Consider the following 14,805-nt stretch of genomic DNA (forward strand, 5'->3'; position numbering starts at 1 on the left):
AAATAATTGCAGATATACTGAACAGCTATTGGTAATAGGGCTGAGATAGCGCACCCAAAGGAAAAACCCCACCTCTCGCCCCATTGGCTTGAGGTCCAGAGCTTGTTGGGGAGGGCCTCACTGAATTGGTTAATAGTTGCTCTGCTGCTGTACCAGTGGGACTTGATGGCATCTACCCCAACCCTCACCCAAAGAAATTTGCTGGAAATCTGCACTCCTGGGTGCTATTAAAAGCCCTTCATTCACAGGAAAGTATCCGGCTGGAGGCATTCTGCAGTGAAACTACCCAAGGGGCCTGGAAGGGAAAGCTACTACAAGAGATGCCATCCAAACAGCAGGAGCTGGAGCTGATAAAATCACACACGCTGCAGGACCCGAGGTCTAGGGAAGCCATGCATACTTCAGGAGCTGCGCCTAGAGGAGCTGGTGGAGCAATTTGTGCCCCAGGACATTGCTGAAAACAAAAGAGCCTACCTTGCGATTAGGCTAACAGTTGGGTGTAGCACCAACAGAGGCAGATAGCTTAGCAGAGGGATGAGGGAAAGTCAGAGGGCCCTAAAGAAAAACAGTCATCCCGAGGCTGCACCCCCTTAGTCAGAGCTGCACACTAAGGGAAACAGACTTTACTGGAATATCCATCCAAGTCACTAAACAAATAAGCAAACAGTACAAGCAACAGGCCCAGGGAGGAGTGGGGGAGGAATCAATATCCAGCATTGCTACAATGTAATATCTAAAATCGCCAATTTTCAACAACAGCAACAAAAAAAAAAATTATGAGACATGCAAAGAAACAGGAAAGTGTGACCATAAGGAAGAAAAAAAGAAAAAGGCAAGAGAAATTGCCTTTGAGAGCACCTAGATGTCAGGCTTAACAAACACGTCAAAGCAGCAACAATAAAGGTGTTCAGAGCCAAAGAAATAAAGGAACATGTGATGACCTTATTTCATATAAAGAGTACCAACAAAGAGATAAAAAATATTTTTTAAAAAAGAAGACCAAACTAAAATTATGGGATTGGAAAGTACAATAACCGAAATGAAATATTCACTAGAGGGGCTCACCAGTAGATTTGAGCTGACAGAAGAAATAATAAGCAAACTTAAAGGTAGACTAATAGAGATGGTGCAATCAGAAGAACGGAGAGAAAATGAAGGAAGAAAAATGAACAGAGAATTCCAAGAAAAGTGGGACATCATTAGGTACACTACCATACATGTAATGGAAACGCCAGAGGAGAAAAGAGAGAAAAACCATCAGGAAAATCCTCAAGGAAATAATGGCTGAAAGCTTCCTAAATTTGATAAAAAAACATTATCCACATCCAAGAAGCTCTAAGTATGATCAACAGGAAGAGGTGGTGTCACTGGTAAATTCTGTCAAACACTTAAAGAGGAATTAATTCCAGTTCTTCACAAAATCTTCTTAAAATTAGAAGAGGAAGGAACACTTCCCAGCTTGTTCTATTGAAACAGGAGGGAAGGGGGCAGGGCATAACCTTTAAAAGAATGACATAGCCCAAGGACACAACATAAACCGATTAGAACAACCTAGGTCCCAGACGGCTCCACTAGACCCTGAGCCTCAGTGTATTCTCATTGTATCACATCAGCAAGCTAATGACACACCACAGATGCCATGACAGTGTCAAGGCTGACCAATAAGGTCAAAAAGTGGGCGGTAACCCAATTCCTGGAAACCCCCACCCCTTCCCCAAAATAACTGGAATACTCCTCCCACTCATTAGCCTATGAAATGACCCGCCCCTATAAAAACCGACAACCCCATACCCTGGTGCCTCTCTTGCCTTCTGAGATGGCTCACGCTCTGTCTTCAGAGTGTGTATCTCCCTGAATAAACCTTCTTTCTCTTTACTATGGCTCACTCTTGAATTCTTTCCTGCACAAACCCAAGAGCCCACCTTTGGCAGCCATCCCTGGGACTCGCCTGAGACCTGGGACGTGACCATCCTCTTGTGCCCCACTCTCTTTCCTGCAACACGACTATATATAAAACAGCTAACCTACCAGGACCTACTGTATGACACAGGGAACTATACTCAATATTTTGTAATAACCTATAAGGCAAAAGAATCTGAAAAAAGACATATATGTATGTATAGCTGAATCGCTTTGCTGTATACTTGAAACTAACACAACACTGTAAATCAATTATAATTCAATGAAAAAAAATCCTAAAGGATCCACTAAAAAGACTATTAGCACTAATAAATGAATTCAACAAGGTGGCAGGGTACAAGACCAATATACAAAAATAAATTGTATCTCTATAACAAACAGTGAACAATCTGAAAACAAAATTAAGAAAATAATTCCACTTACAATAGCATCAAAAAAAATAAAATACTTAGAAATAAATTTGACAAAAGGTTGCAAAACATGTAGTCTGAAAACTTCAAACACTGTTGAAAGAAATTAAAGGGACTTCCGTGGTGGTGCAGTGGTTAAGAATCTGCCTGCCAATGCAGGGGACATGGGTTCGAGCCCTGGTCCGGGACGATCCCACATGCCATGGAGCAACTAAGCCTGTGCGCCACAACTACTGAGCCTGCGCTCTATAGCCCATGAGCCACAACTACTGAGCCTGTGTGCCACAACTACTGAAGCCCACGTGCCTAGAGCCCATGCTCCACCACAACAGAAGCCACTGCAATGAGAAGGCTGCACACCGCAACGAAGAGTAGCCCCCCTCACTGCAACTAAAGAAAGCCCAGGTGCAGCAACGAAGACCCAACGCAGACAAAAATAAATAAAATTAAATTAAATTTTAAAAAGAGATTAAAGAAGACCTAAATGAATACAATGACATCCCTTGTTTATGGTGAGGAAAACAATGTCGTTTTGACAACAACAATGTTGTTTGACAAAACTTGTCAAATTGATCTGCACATTCAGTGCAATCCCTATCAAAACCCCAGCTTGTCTTTTTTTACAGCAATTGACAAGCTGATCCTAAAATTCATATAGAAACATAAAGGATCCAGAATACCAAAAACAATCTTGAAAAAAAGAACACAGTTGGAAAAAAGAACTCACAACTCCCTATTACAAAACTTACTACAAAGCAATACGATCAGGACTCTGGGGTACTGACGTAATAAGGATAGATCCATGGATCAATGGAATAGAATTGAGAGTCCAGAACCAAACTGTCACGTTTATGGTCAATTCATTTTTGTCAAGAATGCCAAGGTAATTCAATGGGTAAAGAATAATAATTGTCCCAGAAGTGGTAGCAGGACAACTGTATCTCCACATGCAAAAGAATGAATTTATATCCTCTCCTTACATTATACACAAATAGTAATTCCAAATGGATCATAGACCTAAAAGTAAGAGCTGAAACTGTAAATCTCTAAGAAGAAAACAGGAATAAATCCTCATGACCTTGGACTAGGCAAAGCTTTCTTAGGCACAAAATCAAAAGCACAAAAGACAAAAGAAAAGATGGATGTATTAGATTCCATCAAAATTAGATTTTTGTGCTTTAAAGACACCATCAAGAAAGTTAAAAGAAAACCTACAAAATGGGAGAAAATATTTGCAAGTCATATATCTAAGTGGCTTATATCCAGAATATATAAAGAACTCATAACTGAATAATAAAATATAAATAACCAAATTTAAGAATGGGCTGGGAATTCCCTGGTTGTCCAATGGTTAGGACTTGGCACTTTCACTGCCAGGGCCCAGGTTCAATCCATGGTCAGGGAACTAAGATCCCGCAAGCCACACAGTGTGGTCAAAAAAAGAAGAATGGGGCTTCCCTGGTGGCGCAGTGGTTGAGAGTCCGCCTGCCAATGCAGGGGACGTGGGTTCGTGCCCCGGTCCAGGAAGATCCCACATGCCGCAGAGCGGCTGGGTCCGTGAGCCATGGCCGCTGGGCCTGCGCGTCCGGAGCCTGTGCTCCGCAACGGGAGAGGCCACAACAGTGAGAGGCCCGCGTACCGCAAAAAAAAAAAAAAAAGAAGAAGAATGAGCAAATGACCTGAATAGATACAAACAAGATATATCAATGGCCAATAAGTGTATGCTAAATCCTCAACATTATTAGACATTAGGGAAATTGAAATCAAAGCTACAATGAGATACCACTTCACACCCAAGAGGATGACTATAATAAAAAAGATAGATAGGGACTTCCCTGGTGGCGCAGTGGTTAAGAATCTGCCTGCCAATGCAGGGGACACGGGTTCGAGCCCTGGTCCGGGAAGATCCCATATGCAGCAGAGCAACTAAGCCCGTGTGCCACAACTACTGAGCCTGCGTTCTAGAGCCCACGAGCCACAACTACTGAGCCTGAGTGCCACAACTACTGAAGCCCATGCACCTAGAGCCTGTGCTCCACAACAAGAGAAGCCACCGCAATGAGAAGCCCGCAGTCTGCAAGGAAGAGTAGCCCCCGCTCGCCACAGCTACAGAAAGCCCACACGCAGCAACGAAGACCAAACGCAGCCAAAAATTAATTAATTAATTATTTTAAATTTCAAAAAAAATGTATATCCGTACAATGGAATATTATTCAGCTATAAAAAGGAATCAAGTGTTGCTACATGCTACAATGTGGATGAACCTTGAAAACATCAGGTTAAATGAAGAAGCCAATCAAAAAGATCACATGTTGTCTAATTCCATTTCTATGAAATGCCCAGAACAGGCAAACCCATAGAAACAGAAAGTAGATTAGTGGCTGCCTAGACCTGGGTTGCCTAGACTTGTTTTCCATGGGACGGTAATTCTATTACCAGTTATCCTGTTATGGTTGGAAGCAGAAATCCTAAACTGTTTTTTCTAATCAGGTATTTTCCATAAAAAATTTCAAGCAGACAGAAAAATTGAAAGAATTTTACCATTAACGTCTGTATTCTCACTACATTGATTCTACAATTAATATTTTACTATGTTTGGCTTATCACTCCAGAAAGTTTTCTCATGTTCCTTCCAAATCAATCCTTTCTCCCACCCTACCCAGAGGTTCTGATTTTTTTCCACCATGACTTAGCTTTGCCTATTCCAGAACTTCATATATATGGAAGCATGCACACAATATGTGTTCTTTTGTGTAAGCTTTCTTTCACTCACAGTAATATTTTGAAGATTGATTCCTGTTGTTCTGTGTATCATTAGGTTATTCCTTTCCCTTGCTAAGTAGTATTCCATCATTTGAATATGTAAGTTTGTTTATCCTTTCTTCTATTGAAGGACTCCTCAGCTGTTTCCAGTTTTTTACTATTATGAATAAAGTTGCCATGAACATTCTTGTCACAGTCATTTTTTTAGACATATATTTTTATATATATTAGATAAATACCTAGGAATGGAATTGCTGGATCATGGAGCAGGTATTATGTTTGGTTTTCATAAGAAACTGACTAATCTTTTTCCAACGTGGCTTTACCATTTTGCTCTCTCATCAACAATGCATGAGGGTTCCATTTACTCCACATCTTCACTAACATTCTAAATTATTTTTTGAAGCAAGCATAACATTTCTAACAGAACTTGACAAACTACACAAAAAGAAAACTACAGAGATAGCTTATTTATAAATATTTTTTCCAAAAATTCCAAACAAATTATTAGCGGATAGAATCCAAGAGCACATTAAAATAATTATTCATCATGACCAAGAGGGATTTATTTCAGGAATACAAGGGGCTTTGATATTAGGAAATTTATTAACAGAATTTACATATTAAAGATCTCAAAAGAAAATTATTGAAGAGGCATTAATAGAACCTAATAACCATTTTTCATAAAAACATTTAATAAAAGAGAAATCAGCAAATACTTCTTTAAAAAGATTTTTCTAAGTGGGGAGAAATATTAGAAGTATTCCCACATCTAGGAAATTAGGAACATGATAAGAATCCCCATTATTGCACCTCTACTTAATCTTGCATTCAAAGGATTAGCCTGTGCAACTTCGGAAGAATTTTTAAATTAGAGACATGAAAATTGGAATGAAGGAGAAATAAAGTTATTACTTTGCAAATGACATAAATGTATATCTAGAAAATCCAAGAGAATCAACAGGAAAATGACAACCAGCAATAATGGTAAGGTAGCAGAGTACAGAATGATATACAGAAATTAGTAGCACTTACATATGAAAAAAAAACCCACCTAGTTAGAACATACAATAGAAAAATAGTCTCTATAACAGCAACAAGAAAAAGACAACCAAGAGGTAAACTTAATAAGAAATGTGTGAAAAAAAATCTACAATAAGAACTCCAAAATACTACTAAAGAACACAAAAGAAGACTATAAAATATGTTCTTGGATAGGAAGACTCAATATCATAAAGTTGCCAATTTCCTCTGGTATAATTTTTAAACTTAATAAAATTCCAACAAAAAGACTGATATACTTTTCCCCCTGAAATTTATAAAAGCTGATATGGAATCTCAAGTGGAAAATAAAGAAGCAAAACTTTCCAAGAAATTCTGAAAAAGAAGATGGGAGGGAACTGGCCAGGCCAGGTATTAAAACATATTTCAAAACCTTCATAATTAAAATAAGGTAAACATGTGCTTTTAAACAAATGATCTGGGATCATTTGGGTAGCTAAGTGAAAAAAAATAAAATTGAGCCCATGTTGAATGCTGTACACCAGGGTAAGCTCCAATGGAGCAAATTTATACACTTTTAAAACAAAAATTCTAAAACCACCAGAAGAAGATATGGAAGAATTTTCTTATAACTTTGGAAAAGAAAAAGAAGTTTCCACTATGCTTCAAAATACAGAAATCACAAAAGAGAAGATTGATGACTTCAACGGCATAATAGTATTTATTTACATGCAAGTAACTGGTCATGTGTTCACAGTAGCTGTCTCTGGGTGGAGGGACTTGGAGTGACATTTATCTTTTTTACCTATCAATTTTTCTAATTTTTCAGTAGCGATGATTTATTATTTAAGAGACAAAAGTTCTTCAAAAGGTTGAAGGAGAAGCAATGGCAGCACTTCTGGGTCTCTAAATCCAAACTGTCATGTTCCCTAAAAATCAACCACTGGTCCAGAGAGTACACTGATAGGACCCCTCAGCCCTTTCTTTGAGGGATTCGTTCTTTCATTGGCCCATTTATTCAACAAATACTTACTAAGCTCCTACTATGTCCCAGACACTACATTGTATAGGAATCTGGTTGGAACTCCATGAGAAACAATACAGTGTGGTGTTGAAGAGTGAGGTCTCTGGAGCCAGCTCCAGCCTTGACCAGCTGTGTGACCTAAGATAAATTAACTCACCTCTCTGAGCCTCAGTTTTCTTATCTGTGAAAAAGGGACACTAATAATACTCAAAACTAAATGAATGTCCAATGTTAAAACACTTCAAATAGAGAATTCCCTGGTGGTCCAGTGGTTAGGACTCCATGCTCTTACCACCGAGGGCCCAGGTTCAATCCGCGGTTAGGAAACTAAGATTGCAAGCTATGCAGTGCAGAAAAATAAAAAAATTTTAAAAATTAAAAAAAAATAAAACTTTAACAGACTTAAGCACTTTGGAAAACGATTTGGCAGAATCTTTTAAAGCAGAACATTCTCGATTCCATTCCTAGAAATACAGCTAACAGAAAGTATCCAGGTGATTACCAAAAGACATAAAAATGTCCCATGGGCTTCCCTGGTAGCGCAGTGGTTGAGAGTCCGCCTGCCGATGCAGGGGACGCAGGTTTGTGCCCCGGTCCGGGAAGATCCCACGTGCCGTGGAGCCTGCACGTCCGGAGCCTGTGCTCCGCGACAGGAGAGGCCACAGCAGTGAGAGGCCCGCGTACCACAAAAAAAAAAAAAAAAAAAAATGTCCCTGAAGTCATCGTTTGTAATAGGCCAAAACTAGAAACAAAATCCCAAATGCTCATCCAGAGTAAAATGGATGACTACCGTATATCCGTACAGGGGAATACTACACAGAAATGAAAATGGACAAACTACAACAACGTGGATGAACCTCCTAAACACAACGTTTTTGCAAAAGAATGAATACCGTATGCTTCCACTTATACAAAGTTCAAACAGGTAAGACTAGTCTATGATGTTAACCCTTGAACGTGCACAATGCTGGCTTCTGGATGCTGGTCACGTTCTTCTTCTTCAACCGGGCGTTGGTTACACAGGTGCGTTCCCACACCAAGCAGATGAAGGATACTCGCTCAGATCCTGCAGGTAAAGAAGGGCGATATGCCAACAGGCAAGGCAAGTGGGTACAAGACAAGGACACTTTGTAACAAGATCTCATCAGCTTCACCAAGAAGCTTGCTTATTCCCATTTTTCTAGGAACAGGCAACTCCCTCGGTCCTACTTTTATGTTTCTGTTTTTGACAGAGAATAGGTGCAGAACAATATTTCTTTAAGAAAAACCCTAGCGCACATGTGATGAAAAACAGCAGCAGCCTATGACCTCAGCATTGGGGGCAATGGGAGCAGTGGGGTTCGGGGCAGCTGGACAGCGTATGTTCTGCTTACAGGACGCTCATAGCACTGTGTAATTTATGACAACAGAAATAGGAAATAACCTAAATGTCCAACGATAGAGAAATGGTTAAACAAATGCCCTCACTTATTTATTCAACAAAATTTTATTGCGTGTCTGTTCTGTGCCAAGTATCATTCCGGGATCGGGGGATATGTGAGCAAACAATACATTCTTTTTTTTTTTTTTTTTTTTTGCGGTATGCGGGCCTCTCACTGTTGTGGCCTCTCCCGTTGCGGAGCACAGGCTCCGGACGCGCAGGCTCAGCGGCCATGGCTCACGGGCCCAGCCGCTCCGCGGCATGTGGGATCTTCCCAGACCGGGGCACGAACCCGTGTCGCCTGCATCGGCAGGCGGACTCTCAACCACTGCGCCACCAGGAACGCCCAACAATACATTCTTGATGTATTGCTTAGCCAAACACCAGAAGACCAAACTACACAGAGCATACACTTCAGTGCTCACTATATACCAGGCACTTTATACACCTTATCTCCCTAATCCTCACACAACCCTACGAATCCTGTCCTCATTTTACAGATGAAGAAACAGGCACAGAGAAGTTTAAGTAACTCAGTCAAAGATTACACACAGCTACTAAGAGCTAGGATTTTAATCCAGGGGAGCTGACCCAAAGATCACAGAAAATATCATCGCTGCGGCGTGGCTTAAGACCAGTTTCCATTTCTTTCCTTATAGACTTCTGTTTGTCACCCAGTTGTAAAAACTGGGCCCACCCCTTGGAGAGCTAGTTCAACCGGCTGCCATCCTCCTTCCAGTGCATGTGACGGCCAAAGTCTCCTTCTGATTTCTGTAAGTGTCTTTATCTCACTTCTGAGAAAGAAAACCAACCCTGACCTCTGGGAGCTGGCCCCCGGCACTGTCACCTGCGCCTTGGTATTTTCCTGGCGAACATAAACATTAGATAAAGCCACTTGGTGACCATGATGGATTAATAAAAAAAAGAAAAACAAAAAAGACCCTTTCATAATCACATCTGAACACAAACAAAACATGAACATTGGTTAAGGCACAATAATGGCCAAAAAAAGGCTCATATGAGCGGCTTCTGCTTCTTAGGCAATTACAGCTTTAGCCTCGGTCTAGCCTCCCTACTTCTGAATAAGGTTTATTAAGAAATGCCCTGCTGGGCTTCCCTGGTGGCGCAGTGGTTGAGAGTCCGCCTGCCGATGCAGGGGACAAGGGTTCGTGCCCCGGTCCAGGAGGATCCCACATGCCGCGGAGCAGCCGGGCCCGTGAGCCATGGCTGCTGAGCCTGCGCATCCGGAGCCTGTGCTCTGCAACGGAAGAGGCCACAACAGTGAGGGGCCTGCGTACCGCAAAAAAAAAAAAAAAAGAAAGAAATGCCCTGCTTGCTAACAGCATCAGTCCAGAGCAAACCTCCACTTCCTAAAATCTTTTTTTTTTTTTTAAAGAAGATGTTGGGGGTAGGAGTTTATTAACTAATTTATTTATTTTTGCTGTGTTGCGTCTTCGTTTCTGTGCGAGGGCTTTCTCTAGTTGTGGCAAGCGGGGGCCACTCTTCATCGCGGTGCGCGGGCCTCTCACCATCGCGGCCTCTCTTGTTGCGGAGCACAGGCTCCAGACGTGCAGGCTCAGTAGTTGTGGCTCACGGGCCTAGCTGCTCCACGGCATGTGGGATCCTCCCAGGCCAGGGCTCGAACCCGTGTCCCCTGCATTAGCAGGCAGATTCTCAACCACTGCGCCACCAGGGAAGCCCCCTTTCTTTTTTTTTTTTTGTGGTACGCTGGCCTCTCACTGTGGTGGCCTCTCCCGTCGTAGAGCACAGGCTCCGGACGCGCAGGCTCAGCGGCCATGGCTCACGGGCCCAGCCGCTCCGCGGCATGTGGGATCTTCCCGGACCGGGGAACGAACCCGTGTCCCCTGCATCGGCAGGTGGACTCTCAACCACTGCACCACCAGGGAAGCCCCACTTCCTAAAATCTTGACTTTTCCTTCTGCTTCTTTGTAGTCCTCCTGCCTGCATTGGATCGTGTTGTCCAGACTTAGCTCTGCCTCAGCCCTGGTGATTTCTGCCGTACAAAACCCAGTCACTATCAGCATCTTGTGATGTGACATCACTGGTGTGCAGAGGATAAGAGGGAAGGTCGTGCTGCTCCCGGGCCCCAGGACCCGCCCCCCCCATGGCCTCCCACACCCTGTACCCCTCATACTCACCCACTCTATGCCCAGCCCCCAAGCCCCACTCCAACCTAAACAGCCAGGTTAGCCTGACCTCCCAGCCCCACCCCTGGGACACTGGGACCTAAACTGACTCCATCTCTTGGCACTGGATTTTCTTCCTACCATTCTACAATAACCACATGATTATAACCTTTATAATCAAGAAAAAAAATTATGATTTTCTTATACTTAATGGGAATCTGCATTTCTGCATTACAACCAGGCTCCCCTGGGGTTTTACTGTCAACTCAACTGGGTTAGGAACGAAGCGTGACATCTGTAACATACAGGTCCTGTGACTGACGCTCCTACATTAGCTCAGGTTGGCGGGTCGGGAAATAGGCAAGAGCAATAAAAGCAGTTATTGATATTATTGTCATTCTAGAGTTAAGAGTTAAGAGCACACATTATAGAGTTAACGTGTGCTCTACTGAGCACACATTAATGTGACCAGAACTACATCCTTATGCATTAAGCACTGGACATGTGTTCTCCCAGCAAATCCTCACAGTAGCCCACAGTGCTGCTGTCAGAGAACAGAGACCATTCAGCATAACCTGGTGTTTAAGGACGTGAGCTCTGGGACAGACAGCCAGGGTTTGTGTCAGGCTCCCCCTCTGACTATATCTGAGACCTTGAGCAAGCTACTGAACCCCCTGTGCCTCAGTTTCCTCATCTGTAAAGTGGGGATAAAGGTGCCTTGTTGTATCAAATAAGGAAATGTGCAATGGGAGATGGGGTACTTATACACCTGCTTTTCTGAGCACCTCTACCTACCACGTGAGTTTGGATGTAATTAACTAGATGAACGAATAACCTCCAGCCTGCAAGCAGAGGGGTTTAGCATGTTGTGGGTGAAGAAAGGCCTGGGGGAGGCGTGGACGTGGAGCCCACTCTTGGCGACACTGGCACATGCTGTGGTTCCCATCTGGCAGGCTCCCTCCCAGGGAAGAGAAACCAGGAAATAGAGGAGGCAAGAAGCTAGATCTAGCGGGGCCAGCAGACAAAGCACAAACCCTCTGCCAGGTCATACTCCAGAGAGGAAAGGGGAGGGGTTGAACTTACTGGAGAATAATCATATTTGCTGAGCACCTACTATGTGCCAGACACGGCGCCAAGTGCTTTAGGAATATTATCTCATTTGCTCTTCAGTAGAAGCCCGTAGGTAATGTAATATCATTATCCCCATTTCACAGATCGGGAAACTGAGACTCAAAGAGGGGAAGCCCTAGACTAACAAGCATTGGAGCAGGGGTGTGATTTAAGCAGTTCCATCCTGAGTCACAACCTTAACCCATATCCTTCCTTCTTCCTAACAGAGGTCTCTGGGGGACAAACAGGACAAGGAGAGCACAGAGCTTTCGGGTTTTAACTCCCAGACCATTCTCTTCCCATGCCCTTCACCCCGTGTGGCTTCACTGAGACTATGGATGTAGCTTGGCGGAGGTGGGGCTTCAGAGCCCAGCGAGCTGTGAGGACAGCAGTGTGAGTACGCAGTGTTGTCCTGAAATGTCGAAAGGCAGAGGAGATTAAAAAGCACAGGCTGTTGGGCACATCCAGTGGGGTTGCCTGTGGCTGAATCTCTAGGTGCTCAAGGCAGTAATGCAGCTACGAAATAGCTGCTGTTTACTGAGACCTGCCAAGCCCGTCTCTTACCAAGAGCCAATTGAGGTGAAGGTACAAACGTGAAACAGACTCCAGTGCAAGACTTCATCAGCTTCCCGAGACCACTGCCAAAGGTGAAGAAGTTTCTGCCAAGTGTATGAGACTGGGTGTTAATTTCGTGCAAGTTCCAATAACATCCCAACAATAACAATAGCAACAACAATAATAATAACTAAGGTCCAACCCTGGTTTAGTGCCTGCCGTGAGCCAGCACAGCTCTTAAGTCCCTTACCTGTGTGAATTTGATTAATGCCAGAAACCACCTAAGAGATACATACTGGTGTCATCCCCATACAGATGAACACACTGAGCCCAAGACTGCCTAACTAACTCGTCACATTCACAGAGCCAGGAAGTAGAAGGGCTCGGCCCATCTACTCCCTGATGGATAGACAGACAGGCAGACAGAGGGACTGATGGACAGTCAGGTGGACGGAGGGACCCCCCTGCCTCTCAAGGCCAGCACCCGCACAGAGATGTTGTTCAACACACCTGAACTGAAAGACGGGTGCCCTTCTGGAATTTGAAATCTGGAGGCACATGGGGCATCACCGGTCACAGCAGGGTTTTGAACCAAATTTCCAAACCACGGCTCCAGAGGGGAAAAACAGTCATGGGCTTTCTGAGTGGCAAATCAGAGCTTCCTGTACACAGCCAGCCAAGGTTCCCATTGTGCTGTAGGACAGGGCATCCTGGCCGGGCTCGGACCTCACCCCGTCTCCTGGGGACACCAAACACAGCAAGGTGGTGGCCCAGAGTTCTACTCCACGCTTGTAGGTAATGAATGCTATGCACCCCATTTTACGAGCGAGAAAACTGGAGTTCAGGGAGTCTGAAACTTACCCAGATCACGTGGAAGGCAGGCAGCAGTCCAGACACTAGCTCCCCCTCTGAAGGGCTCAGGGTCCCTCCCTTCCCAGGCCCTTGGGAGGGGTGCTGCATTTCCCGGGGTGTGCTATGAGGTAGATCCAGTCCCCCACGCCCTGCACAGAGCAAAACTCTGGGATGCCAGCTTGCTGGGGAAGACGAGGTGGAGCCTGAGCAACGGCAGGATGCCCTAGCCTCGGGGGACAGTGGGAAGCCTCATCCTCAGAGCCCCCGCCACACCCCATGGGGCCGCAGCCCGAGCCCCCTGCTGGGTAAATCAGCTCAGCTGGCGCAGCCCCCTTGGGAGACACTCCTGTTAGCCAAGAATTCCAAGAATTCAGAGGGCGGGGCCCTTGAGAAAACAGGCCCTGCGACTTGATATCTGGGCCAATGCAGCATTTCCATGGCCTGGGAGGGCTCACACCACGAAGGTGGGTGCATCTTCCAGAGGGAGAAACCCAGGCACACAGGGCCAAGGGTCAAGGCACTCATCCACCCTCCCAACCTTCAGAAGTGCTGCCTGGGAAAATCCTGAGCAACGTGCAGCCTGAGAACTCTCCTGGCGGGTGACCTTCCCTTTGGAGGCAGGGTGGGGGAGAGCAGTGAAGAGGCAGTTTTGCCTCAAGTGGAAACTTGGTTAGGTTTCAAATTCAAAGGAATGTCCTCTTTATCGAGTCTGATCTTTATTTAACCCTAACCACCCCTCGGCATCATCCAGCACCCAGTCTAAGCATTTACAAACACGAAGGGGTAGTAGCATTATGAATATCATGCCCATTTTACAGGTCAGGAAACTGAGGTACAGAGAGATTAAGAAATTTGCCCAAGGTCACACAACAAGTGAGTCACAGAGCAGGAATCTAAACTCAGGGAGCCTGACCCAGAGTCTGTGATTTGACCACTGTGAGATCCTGCTTTTCCTTTAATGGGGTGTTAAAGATGACATCGTGGGGGTCATTATCACCAATCTCCATACTCTGACCACTGTGAGATCCTGCCATCCCTTTTAATAGGGTTAAAAATGACATCACAAGGGGTCATTAGCACCATTTCCTACATCACAGCCTTGATAGACCCTGATGAGCCCAGGTCCTGTGCTATGTGTGACAGGCCATGCATGGAGGCTGGCATGGAAAGTTCCTTTGTGCCCCTTCAGGGAGACGGAAGTGGTCAGGGCCAGGCCTATTTCGTAATATAACCTTAAATCTCGCTACCAAGTGACGGGCACTAAGGGAGAGTGCCAGACATCTCTCTGAGAGCCTTACCTACATGATCTCATCAAGGTCCTACACACTCCCTGGCGTAGTCACTAGAGGTGTCCCCGTTGCACAATTGTGGAATCCAAGGCTCAGGAGCATTAAGAAGTGTGTTCCTGGTAAGCTGGTAAATGCAGAAGGCAGATGCATTTGTTTCCTAGGGCTGCTGTAACAAAGTCCCACCAACGTGAGTTAAAACAACAGAAATTGATTCTCACAATTCTAGAGGCCAGAAATGCAAAAGGCAAGTCTCTGGAGGAGGCTCCCTCCCCACTTCAGCCAGCTGCTGGCGGCTCTAGGTGTTCCTTGGCTG

General features: G+C 44.6%; 1 protein-coding gene across 1 annotated transcript in view; it reads right to left on the bottom strand.

The window, feature by feature from the left end:
• Nucleotides 1-14,805, bottom strand: part of LOC115867191 (arylacetamide deacetylase-like 4) — a 36,494-nt gene that overhangs the window by 10,282 nt on the left and 11,407 nt on the right. Inside the window, exon 2 of the mRNA XM_030883277.2 lies at nucleotides 8,083-8,185. Coding sequence (XP_030739137.2) covers nucleotides 8,083-8,185 — 103 coding nt within the window. The remainder of the gene's footprint in view (nucleotides 1-8,082; nucleotides 8,186-14,805) is intronic.

The sequence above is a fragment of the Globicephala melas genome, chromosome 1 (genome assembly GCF_963455315.2).
Source record: "Globicephala melas chromosome 1, mGloMel1.2, whole genome shotgun sequence".
Taxonomy (NCBI): domain Eukaryota; kingdom Metazoa; phylum Chordata; class Mammalia; order Artiodactyla; family Delphinidae; genus Globicephala; species Globicephala melas.